Source organism: Biomphalaria glabrata, chromosome 13, assembly GCF_947242115.1.
Source record: "Biomphalaria glabrata chromosome 13, xgBioGlab47.1, whole genome shotgun sequence".
Classification (NCBI taxonomy): Eukaryota; Metazoa; Mollusca; class Gastropoda; family Planorbidae; genus Biomphalaria; species Biomphalaria glabrata.
The window spans coordinates 14,262,651-14,279,063 of record NC_074723.1 but is presented as its reverse complement, the minus strand read 5'-3'; the positions used below and the strand labels follow the sequence as shown (position 1 = coordinate 14,279,063).

Below are 16,413 nucleotides of genomic sequence, written 5' to 3'. Positions count from 1 at the left end.
TTTTTTTTTCTTTCTCATTTCTCATTTATAAACATTCAAAAACGTGTTAACCTGTGTTGGTAAAAGTCTTAGCACGCGATTTAATTTGCCCCAAAACGCCACGAAATTCGGTAATTTTCGTGATTGAAAATTCTAGATCCACTTTTTCGTTCCCCCCCCCCCCACCACCACCACCACCACCAACCATGAAAACCAACAAACAATGTCCAAGTACTTTCAGAAGTCAGCTTGTAGCTGTTTGGTCAGAGTTGAAAAATTGGAGGCAATTAGACAATGTTGGTGGAGAGTTTATGCTGGCAAGGCTAATAGGTCCAGGATTGTTAGAAGTATCCTAAAATTGAGCCGCATAGGGCGAGTGGTCTAGTTCGAGTCTGTAAAAAGAGAATAACAACAAATGACGCCTTCCTGTCGTCGTCCAGCAATGTGAAACAACAACCTTGAAGTGTCTGTGACATTGTACAAAAAATTGAAGTGTCAGTGACATTGTAAAAAAAAATTTAAGTGTCAGTGACATTGTAAAAAAATTGAAGTGTCAGTGACCGTTTATAAACCTTGAGGTGTCAGTGACATTGTACAAGAATTAAAGTGTCAGTGAAGTATATAAAACTTGAGATGTCAGTGACATTGTACAAGAATTAAAGTGTCTGTGACGTTTATAAACCTTGAGGTGTTAGTGACGTTGTACGAGATTTAAAGTGTCAGTGACGTTTATAAACCTTGCGGGGTCATTGACATTGTACAAGAGTTGAATTGTCAGTGACAATGTACAAGAATTGAAGTGTCACTGGCAATGTACAAGAATTGAAGTGTTATTGACATGTAAACCCGTGATTTGTTTGTGGCATTTTACAAGCCTCGAAATGTCATTGACCGTTTACAAAGCTGGCAGTGTTATGACATTGTTCAAATCACTAAGACTAAATCTACGCCATCACTATGACATTATGTATTGGGGGTTCTACTGCATCACTAATAAGTTGGAACTCAGCAGGGGGGAGTTTGATGACACCATGACCCATTCCATGCTAGGGTCTATTCTATATTCAACACGCACAGTAAACTTCTGGAGATCGCGGTGGCTGAGTGGTTAAGCGCTTGGCTTCCGAACCTGGGGCCCTGGGTTCGAATGTCATTGAAGACAGGGATTTTTGAACATTTGAGATTTTTAGGGCGCACCTGAGTCCACCAAACTCTAATGGGTACCTGACTTTAGTTGGGTTTGTCGTTGTGCTGGCCACATAACACCCTGCTCGTTAACCGTTGGCCAAAGAAACAGATGACCTTAACATCATCTGCCCTATAGATCGCAAGGTCTGAAAGGGGAAATTAAAAAAAAAATATTATTTATTCATATCAAACTTCTAGTCAGTCAACACCATACTAACTATAAAAGAGCAAAAACACACACGCACACAGATATAAACGCACACCTCTACTAAAAAGAGATATCAACTAGCTATCATCACATACCAGAACGTGTATGGACTGTGTAACCCCCAGGAAGGAGGCAACCATCACGAGAAGCAGGAGACGGTGTGGTGAGACTATTGAAATGTATCGAGCAAACGTTTAAATGGATTTTTTTTTCAAAAGTTTAATTCCATAAAATTTCAATTTCCTAATGTTTTTGTTGAGTTTCATGAGTCAGACGTCGAGTTGATCAGATGAATGGGTCACAGGTTAATGAGGGTGAAAGATAAAAATAAAAAATAAAAACATTTTGAATACGACGTCTGCTTCGACGTTTTAACGGATTGCTTCTATAGGTGAAAAGTTCCCGCACTAAAGACATGAATTTTCTGTTAAAAGCATTGTATCAGAAAAGCCTTTTCTGTACCGATAACATTTAGACCGTCATAGGTTTCTTTTACCACTAACATTTAGACTTTCATAGGTTTCTTTTACCGATAACCAGTGATGGAGAACCTTTTTTAGGAGAAAGCTAAAGACTTAAAGAAACAATTTTGGCGGCCATTATATAAAAAAAAAAGAATAGCTATAAATAGAAGTGAAGTATTGGAATATATAAAGTCCCTATAAAGGAGCTTGGTTTCATAGCAAATGAGACACACTTTTTGTTGCAATATTACAATAATGGTTGAACTCATTTAAAAAAAAAAATTCATTGTGAATGATGCTTTTATGATATTAAGGCTTTAACAACACATGTGGGCAGAATAAAACTTCTCATCGGACCGGAATTTGCCCACGTGCCGTGATTTGCCTATCACTGGTTTAAATTGTATTGTTTGCCTAAGGAATGCTTTTAGTCGTGAAGTCTTGTAGTTGGTTTGATTAGTTGTAGTCTTGTTATCAGACATGTGTTATCAGACATTTGTTATCAGACATTTGTTATCAGACATTTGTTATCAGACATTTGTTATCAGACATGTGTTATCAGACATTTTTTATCAGACATTTGTTATCAGACATTTGTTATCAGACATTTGTTATCAGACATTTTGTTGCGTGTTACAGACATTTGTTATCAGACATTTGTTATCAGACATTTGTTGCGTGTTACAGACATTTGTTATCAGACATTTGTTATCAGACATTTGTTATCAGACATTTGTTATCAGACATTTGTTATCAGACATTTGTTATCAGACATTTTGTTGCGTGTTACAGACATTTGTTATCAGACATTTGTTATCAGACATTTGTTGCGTGTTACAGACATTTGTTATCAGACATTTGTTATCAGACATTTGTTATCAGACATTTGTTATCAGACATTTGTTATCAGATATTTGTTATCAGACATTTGTTATCAGACATTTGTTATCAGATATTTGTTGCGTGTTACAGACATTTGTTATCAGACATTTGTTATCAGACATTTGTTATCGACATTTGTTATCAGACATTTGTTACAGATATTTGTTATCAGATATTTGTTATCAGACATTTGTTATCAGACATTTGTTACAGATATTTGTTATCAGACATTTGTTATCAGACATTTGTTATCAGACATTTGTTACAGATATTTGTTATCAGATATTTGTTATCAGACATTTGTTATCAGACATTTGTTATCAGACATTTGTTGCGTGTTACAGACATTTGTTATCAGACATTTGTTATCAGACATTTGTTATCAGACATTTGTTACAGACATTTGTTATCAGACATTTGTTATCAGACATTTGTTACAGATATTTGTTATCAAACATTTGTTACAGATATTTGTTATCAGACATTTGTTATAAGACATTTGTTACAGATATTTGTTATCAGACATTTGTTGCGTGTTACAGACATTTGTTATCAGACATTTATTATCAGATATTTGTTATCAGACATTTGTTACAGATATTTGTTATCCGACATATGTTATCAGATATTTGTTATCAGACATTTGTTATCAGACATTTGTTACAGATATTTGTTATTAGACATTTGTTATCAGACATTTGTTGCGTGTTACAGACATTTGTTATCAGACATTTGTTATCAGACATTTGTTATCAGACATTTGTTATCAGACATTTGTTATCAGACGTTTGTTATCAGACATTTGTTATCAGACATTTGTTATCAGACATTTGTTATCAGACGTTTGTTATCAGACATTTATTATCAGACATTTGTTATCAGACATTTGTTATCAGACATTTGTTATCAGACATTTGTTATCAGACACTTGTTATCAGACATTTGTTATCAGACATGTGTTGCGTGTTACAGACATTTGTTATCAGACATTTATTATCAGACATTTGTTATCAGACATTTGTTATCAGACATTTGTTATCAGACATTTGTTATCAGACACTTGTTATCAGACATTTGTTATCAGACATTTGTTGCGTGTTACAGACATTTGTTATCAGACATTTGTTATCATACATTTGTTATCAGACATTTGTTATCAGACATTTGTTATCAGACATTTGTTATCAGACATTTGTTATCAGACATTTGTTATCAGACATTTGTTATCAGACATTTGTTGCGTGTTACAGACATTTGTTATCAGACATATGTTATCAGACATTTGTTATCAGACATTTGTTATCAGACATTTGTTACAGACATTTGTTATCAGACATTTGTTATCAGACATTTGTTGCGTGTTACAGACATTTGTTATCAGACATTTGTTATCAGACATTTGTTATCAGACATTTGTTATCAGACATTTGTTATCAGACATTTGTTGCGTGTTACAGACATTTGTTATCAGACATTTGTTATCAGACATTTGTTATCAGACACTTGTTATCAGACATTTGTTATCAGACATTTGTTGCGTGTTACAGACATTTGTTATCAGACATTTGTTATCATACATTTGTTATCAGACATTTGTTATCAGACATTTGTTATCAGACATTTGTTACAGATATTTGTTATCAGACATATGTTATCAGACATTTGTTACAGACATTTGTTATCAGACATTTGTTATCAGACATTTGTTGCGTGTTACAGACATTTGTTATCAGACATTTGTTATCAGACATTTGTTATCAGACATTTGTTACAGATATTTGTTATCAGATATTTGTTATCAGACATTTGTTATCAGACATTTGTTACAGATATTTGTTATGAGACATTTGTTACAGACATTTGTTATCAGACATTTGTTACAGATATTTGTTATGAGACATTTGTTACAGATATTTGTTATCAGACATATGTTATCAGATATTTGTTATCAGACATTTGTTACAGATATTTGTTATCAGATATTTGTTTTCAGATATTTGTTATCAGACATTTGTTACAGATATTTGTTATCAGACATATGTTATCAGACATTTGTTACAGACATTTGTTATCAGACATTTGTTATCAGACATTTGTTGCGTGTTACTGTGACCTAAAAATAGGATAGGTCATAAGACCAGTGAACTGTACTGTACTAGCAAGTTAGTCCAGTGGTACTTTGTGGTCCCAATTATATTATCTAGGCTAATAACTATAGCCTCTAGATGTATAATACTACCGAGACAAACAAATAATAATTCTGAGATTTCAGTTACAACAAAAAAAAGGAGTTTATTTACAAACAAAAGGAAAAGATCATGAAAAATATAAATTGCAATAAAGGCTCACCAAAAGAAAATGACATAATGAAACTAAGCAAAGTAGCAAGACAGTTTCAGGTCAATATAATGAAAGGACCACCATCATAGAGGCACAATAATGTCTTATGCCGAAAAACCAAAAAGATGGTTTATAATAATACCATACATGCATTAACAATGAAATGACGTCATTCATGAGACATTTTATGTCAAAAACCAAAGCGAGGGTTTACATTAGTTTACAATAATATCATACATACATTAACTATGAAATGACGTCATTCTTGAGACACACTACTGTCTCGTATCTAAACAAAATATGTCTTTCAAAAAAAAAACATACAGAAGAGGATAAGAGACTAAGTAGACCTATACCATTTACATAAATCAATTTAGTACTAACAAATTGATAAAATCTACTTAGCTCATTATCGAAATACTCTTCCCACAACAGCGGCACACTCCTCTTGAGTAACACAACAATAGTACAACACAAGGATGAGTTAAACAGTATATAGATTTAATTCAAAATACACTGGTCAGTTGAAAGGCTCAAGAGAGAGTGGCGATCGTAAACAATTGACAGGGACTTAAATCAAGTCATAAAGGGGGCTAACTCTAATAAAAAAATAAAGGTAGCCACCCTTATTGTCCCTCTTGTCACACCTCCCCCCTTAAAAATGCTCTTGTGGGGAAATTATATGATGCACAAGGCATTCAAATTGTATACAAAGAATACAGTTTTTTCAAAACCCAAAAATTACATCAGCTCAATATTATCGTCCTTTGTCTAAACAACACTTCTAATCCAAAGGAGAGGAAAAAGTCTGAGTAACATTATTTACAATACAAAAGTATCAGTAGACTGATTGTCTTCTACTGTATAATGTTATCTACACTCTTGACAGAGCGTCAGCAACTACATTCTCTTTCCCTTTGACATGTACAATATTTAGATCAAACGGTTGGAGAGTCAAACTCCATCTCAATATTCTTTGATTCTTCCCCCTCATTTGGTTAATGAAAGTTAGGGGGTTATGATCTGTGTATACTGTTACAGGATACAGATTACTATTTACATAGTAGCTGAACTGTTAAAACAAGACCCAGTGCTTCCTTTTCTACCACGCTATAGTGCATCTGATGGGACTTAAATTTTTGGGAAAAGAATGATATTGGGTGTTCATTGCCAGTTTCATCGGTTTGGGTCAAGACCGCACCCACCCCAGAGACACATGCATCAACATGCAAAATGAGAGGTTTAGAATGGTCAATTGCTTTTAAAACTGGGGCTGTACTGAGAACACATTTCAGCTCTTCAAAAGCTCTTTGAGCAGAAGTGTTCCACTGAAATTTCCTTTTCCCTTTTAGGAGGTCAGTTAATGGGACAGCTATAACTGAATAATTACAACAAAGCTTACGATAGTATCCTGTCATACCTAAAAACCTTCTGACTTCCTTTAAAGATTTAGGTACAGGGTACTCTTGAATGGCTTCCACTTTAGCCTGAATAGGTTTAACTTTCCCGTTACCCACAATGTAGCCTAAATATTGTATTTCTGCTCTACAGAAATCACATTTGTCAAGGTTAATTGTAAGATTAGAGTTCTTCAGCTTTTGAAATAAAGTCCTTAGACAAGCCAGATGAGCATCAAAGTCATCATGGTATATGACTAAATCATCAAGATAGGCTGAACAGTTTGGGATGTCGGCAATAACTTTGTTCATCAACCTCTGGAAAGTAGCTGGAGCGTTTTTCATACCAAAAGGCATAACTTTGTACTGATATAGGCCATCTGAAGTGCAAAAGGCAGAAACTTGTTTCGCCTCCTCCGATAAAGGAACTTGCCAATACCCAGACAAGAGATCGACTTTTGTTACATAGGTGGCCTGTCCAACTCGATCAATTAAGTCATCAATGCGGGGAATTGGAAATGCATCTGCTTTGGTCACTAGATTCACCTTTCTATAGTCAGTACAGAATCTATATGTACCATCAGGTTTAGGTACCAACACGCATGGTGAGCTCCATGGGCTTTCACTTCTTTCTATAATGTTATTTTCCAGCATATAGTTTATCTCAGAAGCTAGGAATTGAGATTGGGCGAGAGGAAGTCTGTAAGGGTGTTGCTTCACAGGAGTTGCATCCCCTACATTAACTTCATGTATCACTAAGTTTGTCTGCGTTGGCACATCAGAAAACAGCTGCGGGTACGCTTCGATTAAATCACTGATTGCTTCCCTTTCTCGTTGACTAAGATGTTCTAATTTTTCTGACAACTTACACAGGGCTTCAGAATTTTTTATCTTAACTGTAGGGATTTCTTTGTCGAGAACGGTATCCACGAATACCTGGTTCTCTTTTCCCATGGGGACTGAACTCTTTACAATAGCTAGTGCAGTTGCCTGATCTGAGGATCTTTCGTGAAATTTCTTTAACCTGTTTATGTGACAACGAATTTTTCCTTTTCTCTTTCCAGGGACATGTATGGTGTAGTTGACATCACTTTCCTTGCCCACTACCTCGTATGGCCCATCATACCTTTTCTGAAGGGCATCACCTTCCGTTGCCGTTTCCACTAATACTTTGTCACCTATTTTAAACTGTCTTTGTTTGGACTTCTTGTCATAGATAGATTTGGATTTATTTTGGCTTTCTCTAAGATTGCTATAAGCAAAGTCATTAATTCTAAAAAGTTTGTCCCTTAGATTTCTAACATATACCCTCAAGTCTTTCGTTTCCTCTTGAGTTGGTATCCAGTTTTCTTTAATTATATTCAATGGACTTCGTACTGTGTGCCCAAACACAAGTTCAAATGGACTGAACCCTGTCGATTCTTGCTGGGCATCGCGTAGAGCAAACAGTAAGAAGTTAATGTTTTCATCCCAAGTGTTTGTCTCGGTCTCAGCATACGTTCTCACCATGTTTTTCAGTGTTTGGTGAAAGCGTTCGATGGCACCCTGGCTTTCGGGATGATATGCCGTTGAAACCGAGTGTTCAATTCCCATCTGACGAAGTGCCTGTTGGAAGATGTCTGACATAAAATTGCTGCCTTGATCTGTATAACCTTTGGCAACCCGAACGTTGTGATAAATTTTGACAATGCTGTCACAATGGTTGTTGCCTTGATGTTTCTCAAAGGTACTGCCTCTGGATAGCGCGTAGTCTTGCACATTATGGTAAGAAGGTACTGGTTCCCTCGTTTTGACCTTGGCAATGGACCAACACAGTCCATAAGGATGTGTGAAAATGGTTCTTTTGGTGTTATATTCTCTTGAAGAGGCGCTTTTGGAGGCGATTGATTAGGCTTTCCCGTGATTTGGCAGGCATGACATGATCTGCAGTACTCAGCTATTTCTCTGTTAATGCCTGGCCAGTAGAAATGTTTGTATATGCGTCGCCGTGTTTTGTCAATCCCTAAGTGTCCGGACATAGGGATGTCATGACCAAGCCTTAATATTTCAGACCGGAACACATTAGGTATTACAATTTTAAGGGTCTGTTCGTCAGTGCTGCCATTAAGTGATGATTTTTCTGTCCACTTTCTAACAAGAATGTCATTATGCATGGCATATTGTTGGCCTATTTTTGTATCGCCACCTTGTAGCTTGTGGATGATGTTGGCTATTTCCATGTCATTCATCTGGCTATCACGAAGGTCAGCTATTGATGGTAGGCCGTTTTGAAATGGATTACAGAAAAAGTCAACTGAAAGTTTAGGTTTCTCATCTATCTGGTCAGTATCTTTCTTATCATTTCTTTGTTCTCGGATTAGTTTTTGTTGCCTGGTTTCTACTTGTTGTATCGTTTCTTGTACTACATTTGTATTTTCATGACATCGGTTTAGTTGTTCCATATCCTCTACTTGTCTTGGCCACCAGCTATAAGTTTCTTTCCATTTGGTAATTTGAGACTCTGTTGGAAAACCAATGTTAGGAACATTTTCTATCAGCAGTTCAAATGGTCCTTCATCCACCACTATTACTTCCACCATTTCGTTGAAGTATGGGGAGTTGATATGTACTTTGGCTGTCGGATACTCCTTAATGTGGCCACCAAAACCTTGAAGTCTGCAACGTTTCCTACAATATTGATTAGGATTCACCAACTTTGCCAACACCACACATTTTGTGGCCCCTGTATCTCTTAGGGCTGCCTGGATGTAATGGCCATTCACGATTGCAGGGCTGACATATGGTGACAGGTTGTTATCTAGCCCGCCTACATAAGCCACTACTTCCTTTTTCTTATACATTTTTCTGCCTGTGTCTCTACATTGTTTCACCACGTGTCCAAATCTACCACATGTATAGCATCTTGTACTCTGTCTTGAATCTGTTGTACTAGATTCTGTAAATTTGGATTCCGTTGTGGCAAACAATGCACTTGCTTGATCCACAGGAGCTTTTTGCAAACTTTCGCCAGGATGAGCAGCAACGTATCTTTGGCATAGGTACAGGACTTCGTCCACATGTCTGGGCTTTCTTTCTTGGAGGAATGCAAAGAGATTTTCCCCAGCCGACGAAATTATTTTATCTACTATGATGAACTGTTTCAAGTTCTCGAAAGATTCCTCAATGCCTGAGGACTGAAACCATTTCTCGAAAGTAGCTTTCACCTCGCCGACAAATTGTTTCATGTTGCCGTCGTTCGGTGGTTTCAGAGCGTGGAATTTACTTCTATAGTCGTCCTCACTGCATTGGTAAAACTCTAGTAGAGTCTTTTTCAGCAAGGTGTAGTCTCCCACGTCCTTGTCATTCAGCACCTGCAGCGCATCTAGTGCTCTTCCACCCACTAGGCTGAGGAGTTCTCTGGCCCATTCTTTCTGGGATTCGCCTTCCAGCCTCATCAGCATTTCAAACCTATGGATGAATGAATCCATTCTGTCTGTCCCTTCAACAAACTTCTGCATTTTTGTGCGCCTTGTATTTCTGATGTTGGGTTCGTCGTTGGCTTCAGCTGTTTTGGACTCCTTTGCAATTCGTGCCTTAGATTCGTGTTCCTCCATCTTGATTTTTGCTGTCACCTGCAGTTCCTCCATTTTTCTTTTGAACTGTGTTTCTTCTTCCTGCATTCTGAACTTTTCTCTTCTCTCCTCTGCTCTTGCGTCCCTTTCTTCATTTTGCCGGATAGCTCTGGCAACCCATTCTTCAAGTTCTTCTTTCTGGTAACCTAATTTCTTTCCTGTCTCGTACAAGTCCAGAAGTTCACTTTGTTTTACAGACATTTTTAGGATTTAGAAACCTGAAAATAATACTAGTACAGAAGAAAACAAAAAATAATGAAATCACAATTCAGAATTTTACAGTATACAATCAAAAATTACAATGAAAAAAAACTATACTGTCCTTGTAATATCTCAGTAGGGTTCAAGGGAAGACGCACTGGTCTTTACGAAAACAAACAAACTATTTCACCCTGTTCACGAGCCCCCATGTGACCTAAAAATAGGATAGGTCATAAGACCAGTGACCTGTACTGTACTAGCAAGTTAGTCCAGTGGTACTTTGTGGTCCCAATTATATTATCTAGGCTAATAACTATAGCCTCTAGATGTATAATACTACCGAGACAAACAAATAATAATTCTGAGATTTCAGTTACAACAAAAAAAAAGGAGTTTATTTACAAACAAAAGGAAAAGATCATGAAAAATATAAATTGCAATAAAGGCTCACCAAAAGAAAATGACATAATGAAACTAAGCAAAGTAGCAAGACAGTTTCAGGTCAATATAATGAAAGGACCACCATCATAGAGGCACAATAATGTCTTATGCCGAAAAACCAAAAAGATGGTTTATAATAATACCATACATGCATTAACAATGAAATGACGTCATTCATGAGACATTTTATGTCAAAAACCAAAGCGAGGGTTTACATTAGTTTACAATAATATCATACATACATTAACTATGAAATGACGTCATTCTTGAGACACACTACTGTCTCGTATCTAAACAAAATATGTCTTTCAAAAAAAAAACATACAGAAGAGGATAAGAGACTAAGTAGACCTATACCATTTACATAAATCAATTTAGTACTAACAAATTGATAAAATCTACTTAGCTCATTATCGAAATACTCTTCCCACAACAGCGGCACACTCCTCTTGAGTAACACAACAATAGTACAACACAAGGATGAGTTAAACAGTATATAGATTTAATTCAAAATACACTGGTCAGTTGAAAGGCTCAAGAGAGAGTGGCGATCGTAAACAATTGACAGGGACTTAAATCAAGTCATAAAGGGGGCTAACTCTAATAAAAAATAAAGGTAGCCACCCTTATTGTCCCTCTTGTCACAGTTACAGACATTTGTTATCAGACATTTGTTATCAGACACTTGTTATCAGACATTTGTTACAGATATTTGTTATCAGATATATGTTATCAGACATTTGTTATCAGACATTTGTTACAGATATTTGTTATCAGACATTTGTTACAGATATTTGTTATCAGACATTTGTTACAGATATTTGTTATCAGACATTTGTTATCAGATATTTGTTATCAGACATTTGTTACAGATATTTGTTATCAGATATTTGTTTTCAGATATTTGTTATCAGACATTTGTTACAGACATTTGTTACATATATTTGTTATCAGACATATGTTATCAGATATTTGTTATCAGACATTTGTTACAGATATTTGTTATCAGACATTTGTTTTCAGATATTTTTTATCAGACATTTGTTATCAGACATTTGTTACAGATATTTGTTATCAGACATTTGTTATCAGATATTTGTTATCAGACATTTGTTATCAGACATTAGTTATCAGACATTTGTTGCGTGTTACAGATATTTGTTATCAGACATTTGTTATCAGACATTAGTTATCAGACATTTGTTGCGTGTTACAGACATTTGTTATCAGACATATGTTATAAGATATTTGTTTTCAGCTATTTGTTATCAGACATTTGTTATCAGACATTTGTTATCAGATATTTGTTATCAGACATTTGTTATCAGACATTAGTTATCAGACATTTGTTGCGTGTTACAGATATTTGTTATCAGACATTTGTTATCAGACATTAGTTATCAGACATTTGTTGCGTGTTACAGACATTTGTTATCAGACATATGTTATAAGATATTTGTTTTCAGCTATTTGTTATCAGACATTTGTTATCAGACATTAGTTATCAGACATTTGTTGCGTGTTACAGACATTTGTTATCAGACATTTGTTACAGATATTTGTTATCAGACATATGTTATCAGACATTTGTTATCAGACATTTGTTACAGATATTTGTTATCAGACATTTGTTATCAGACATTTGTTATCAGACATTTGTTACAGGTATTCTTATTATTAGCGCGACATCTATGCTTCTAATACTCATATAGCAAATCAGTGAGCTCAGATTCACGCACATTTGTGGATAGGTGGGGTAGAGGTGCATCTGTCGGAAGTCTCTGGGCGCTCAGCAAAACCTATCGGCTGGAGTCAAATTTCAAATTTAAATTTTCTACTTTTCAGCCACACCTACAAGCATAGATAGAAGTTTTGCTATTGTAATTAATTGATTAAAAAAAAAACATCCTCATTAGTCACTGGTCAAAGAAACAATAAATGACAACTACTTTTTAAAAAAAAAAGATGAAAAGAAAGATCTCTTACTAATTATTGCTAACAATCAACAGGCGAACACAAGTAATGGACAATAAGTAGGGACTGCTTGACCCCGAGAAGATCTAGAGATTACCGCGTGTTTTGGTCTTTGAGCTGGCGTGACATGACCTATGTTCCGAGTTCTCTCACGCTCACACTTCCTGTCGTCTTGTTCAAGGTTGTCGCCCAGACTGTACTCGTCCACATCCTCAGCTTTTACCTAACGAGACTAGACCCAAAACCACAAGTATTTTTGTTTCGTTAGTGCTATTTCTTTATCACGCCATGCTAGATCTACATTTTGACATTTATTGCTACAATACAGTGGAGGCAACTCGTGCATGGCAGTAGCATGTTTATTTATTGTCCTTCATTTACAGGCGGAATCTAAATGAAAGCAATAAACTGTCAGCTGTGTGTTGTGGTCCATCTTGAGGCTTAGTGTTTTAACTTCTTCTGTGTCATTGAGATAATAATTACTAACCTATTGGTGGCTCCTTGTTTTATGGTTCTCAAATATTATTATTTTATTATTTTACCCAGCAGAAGAAATTATAAGATTGTTTGTAAAATGTTTTACATGTTTCGGATGTTCCTTCAGAGTGGAAGATGATTACTTTCTAGTCCAAACCTCCCGCAGGACGACGGGGGATGGGAGCGGGCAGGGTTTGAACCCGGGACCATCGATAAATCTGAAAGACAGTCCAGTGCGCAAACCGCACGACCAGGCAGCCATCCTAGATTATTCGATAGCAATGTCCTACTTGGATTTTACCTAGACCATTTTAAATTCGTGCTGTCAAAAAATGTATTTCATATCGAATTTTAATTAGTTTTTGCAACTTATTTCTTTTAAATTCATATAGGCCTACTAGTGACAAAAAAAGCGTTTCTTAACCAGGCAGCATTGTTTCTCACTTCTTCACATACGTAAGCGCGCACACACACACACACACACACACACACACACACACACACACACACATACATACATACATACATACATACATACATACATACATACATACATACATATATATATATATATATATATATATATATATATCAATAAGCAAAAGTTTACCGATTTATTCATAAATTAGTGGTAATGTCTTAATTTAGTTTAATATTGATTAAAGGAAATCTTACAGTATTGATATATGTGGCTATAAATATACATTTCTTCCCTTTAGATATTTTTTGGGGGTAAGAATTTTTAGCACCCCCGAAAGGGGAATAGACGCTATTAGTTTTGTGTGGTCCGTCCATCCGTCCGTCCGTCCCGTTTAGATCTCGTAAACTAGAAAAGATATGGAAAATCCGACATCATGATATTTTAGACCTTTTAAAGTTCTGATGCAACGGCTACTTTTTTCTTTTCTGAAAGCGAAAAAAAATTTCTTTAATCAACTCTGCAAGCAGTTTTTTCATAAAAGTACACCATTTTTACAATTGTTCATTATAAATAGTAACACAAACGGGAGACTATTTAGTAAGGTAGATGACCATTTAACATATTTTTTTACACATTTACGCAAACGGTTTTAGATTTTTTGTAAAAAGAATTTGTTTAAAAATTGTATTACAAAGTTAAGTAATCATCAGTCCTATAATCTACTATATTTACAAAAAAAAATTACTTTTATTTTAAAGAGAACAAAATGTATTTAGTATCCATACAAGTGGAAACAGTGTTTCATATTATAGACAAGAATTATAACTTCTTGCATAGACTGAGCAATATGACAAAGTGAGGAGTTATATTTATTGAAACTATAATTGAGAGAGTAACTCTTTACAAAACAATTAGCTCTGGATCGCTCCTCATGGCGTGAAGCTGTGAATCTTGGAGTCTTAAGATTTGAAGCAAGAAGATTGACCAGGGTGAAAGAGCTGAGAGAAGAAGCAGGCCTATCTGCAACTGACCCAATCCACCCATGCCATGTATACGGCTGGCTTTTTATAGCGAGGATTGGACTTTACAGTCATCTTCGAATCCATAGAAATGTGTTCATCTTCGACCACGAAGGAGGAGCTATATATATAAATAGATAGATAGATAGATCAATTAGATAATCATTCCATAACATCAGTTAGGCCAGGTTGACATTTAACTTCGCGTTCACCTTCTCCTTTCCCTTTATCTGTTGGACCGTTGGGGCACCACACAAAATCAGTCAACCGTCTTTCTCCATTCCTCTCTGTCCTTTGCATTGGATACAATTTCATTCACTGACAGGCCTGTCAATTCTTTTGATACTGTCTTCCCATCGCTTTCTCTGACTTACTCTTCATCTTCTTCCTGGTACTGTTCCCTGAACGAAGGTCTTTGCGAGCCCCGAGGACCTTGTGATGTGGCCATATTAGTTATTAATCATGTTTCTAATCTCTTCAAGTGACACCTAGGATTTAACTATATCGTTGAACGTTGGCCACAGAGTCAGATGACCTTTACATCATCTTCCCTATAGACCACGAGGTCTGAAAGGGGAACTTTTTTTTTTTCATAATCATCAGGTGATTGAATGCAAATGAATATTAACAATGCACTAATAATAGCATTAATATATCTCCATATCAAGTCGTTGAACAAACTCGACACCATCACGTCTCCTCTTTTTGTATCTTTTTGTAGCTGTTGATAGTTTGTAGCTCATAGTTTGTAGTTGATAGTTTGTAGCTCATAGTTTCTGATATTCTTTCTAAAATATAGAAACTTGCCTTTTTATCTACCTGAGCGAATCTTTTCGGGGGCCTATTTTGAGTTTGAGTTTTCCACACAAACTCTCTTTGTAACATTTTTATTTTGTTGTTGTTTTTCAATATTTGGCTTGTTCATTTATTTGATTAGGGCGATGGCTGTAACAGAAACGTATTCTCTTGACATAGATAGATCATAGAGCATTTATTTCCTATACAACGAATAAGGAAGTTGTGTGGTCAGCACGGGGACCTCGTATCTTTACTACCCACAACTGAGACCAGGGACACATTAATCCAGGGACCGTAGCAGTGATCTCCATGTTACGAAAAAAAAATGTATCTACGTGCCTCCACGAGAACCGAGCATGCGACTTTCGATCAACATTCAAGCGATCTATCCTTCTGCCCGCCGCCGTTTAAAATAATTAGGATTATTGCAGTTAGATAAATAACAAAGTGGAGATTTTATAAATAAAACATGAATTACAAATCTCAAATCAGGAAGTTCGGTAACAAATGTAAGCGACACAACTCACTTTATTAAATCGTTGTAAATTTTCGTAGTTATCTCCCTTAGATGTGTGGTCATAGAATTAAACTTGGCCATTACTTGTGATGTTAGTGGTGGGAGGATGTTAGTTAAAAGTGTTAAAGTGTCAGTGCTGCTATGTTCGAGTCTAATCCAGCCAATGACAGCAGTTAAGACGTTGCCTAGGCTCACCCTTCACGCGAGGATTTGTTAGTCCCAGGTCCAGTCGTCAAGTTGTTTGTCCCGTGTGACAGCTCTGTTGGGGGACAGGTTCGGGTGACAAGTCGCTTCTTCTCACGGCATCAGTTGGAGGGAAAACAACAAAAGATGATCTCTTTACGATTTGTTGGCATGACAAGCAGACGTGAAACAGTTCACCGTCCAGGCAGAGTACACTTGATATAGAAAACTGTTGTTTGAAGTTCAATCCAGAGTTAAGACACGAGTTGTGTTTGTGTGTTTGTGTTTGTGTGTTTGTGTGTGTTCTATTATT

General features: G+C 36.0%; 1 protein-coding gene across 1 annotated transcript; it reads right to left on the bottom strand.

Moving 5' to 3' along the window:
• Positions 1–7,972: 7,972 nt before the first annotated feature.
• On the bottom strand, positions 7,973–10,270 carry LOC129922416 (uncharacterized). The gene has a single exon (XM_056008405.1). The coding sequence runs from the start codon at positions 10,268–10,270 to the stop codon at positions 7,973–7,975; it is 2,298 nt and encodes a 765-aa protein (XP_055864380.1).
• Between the last annotated feature and the right edge of the window lie 6,143 nt (positions 10,271–16,413).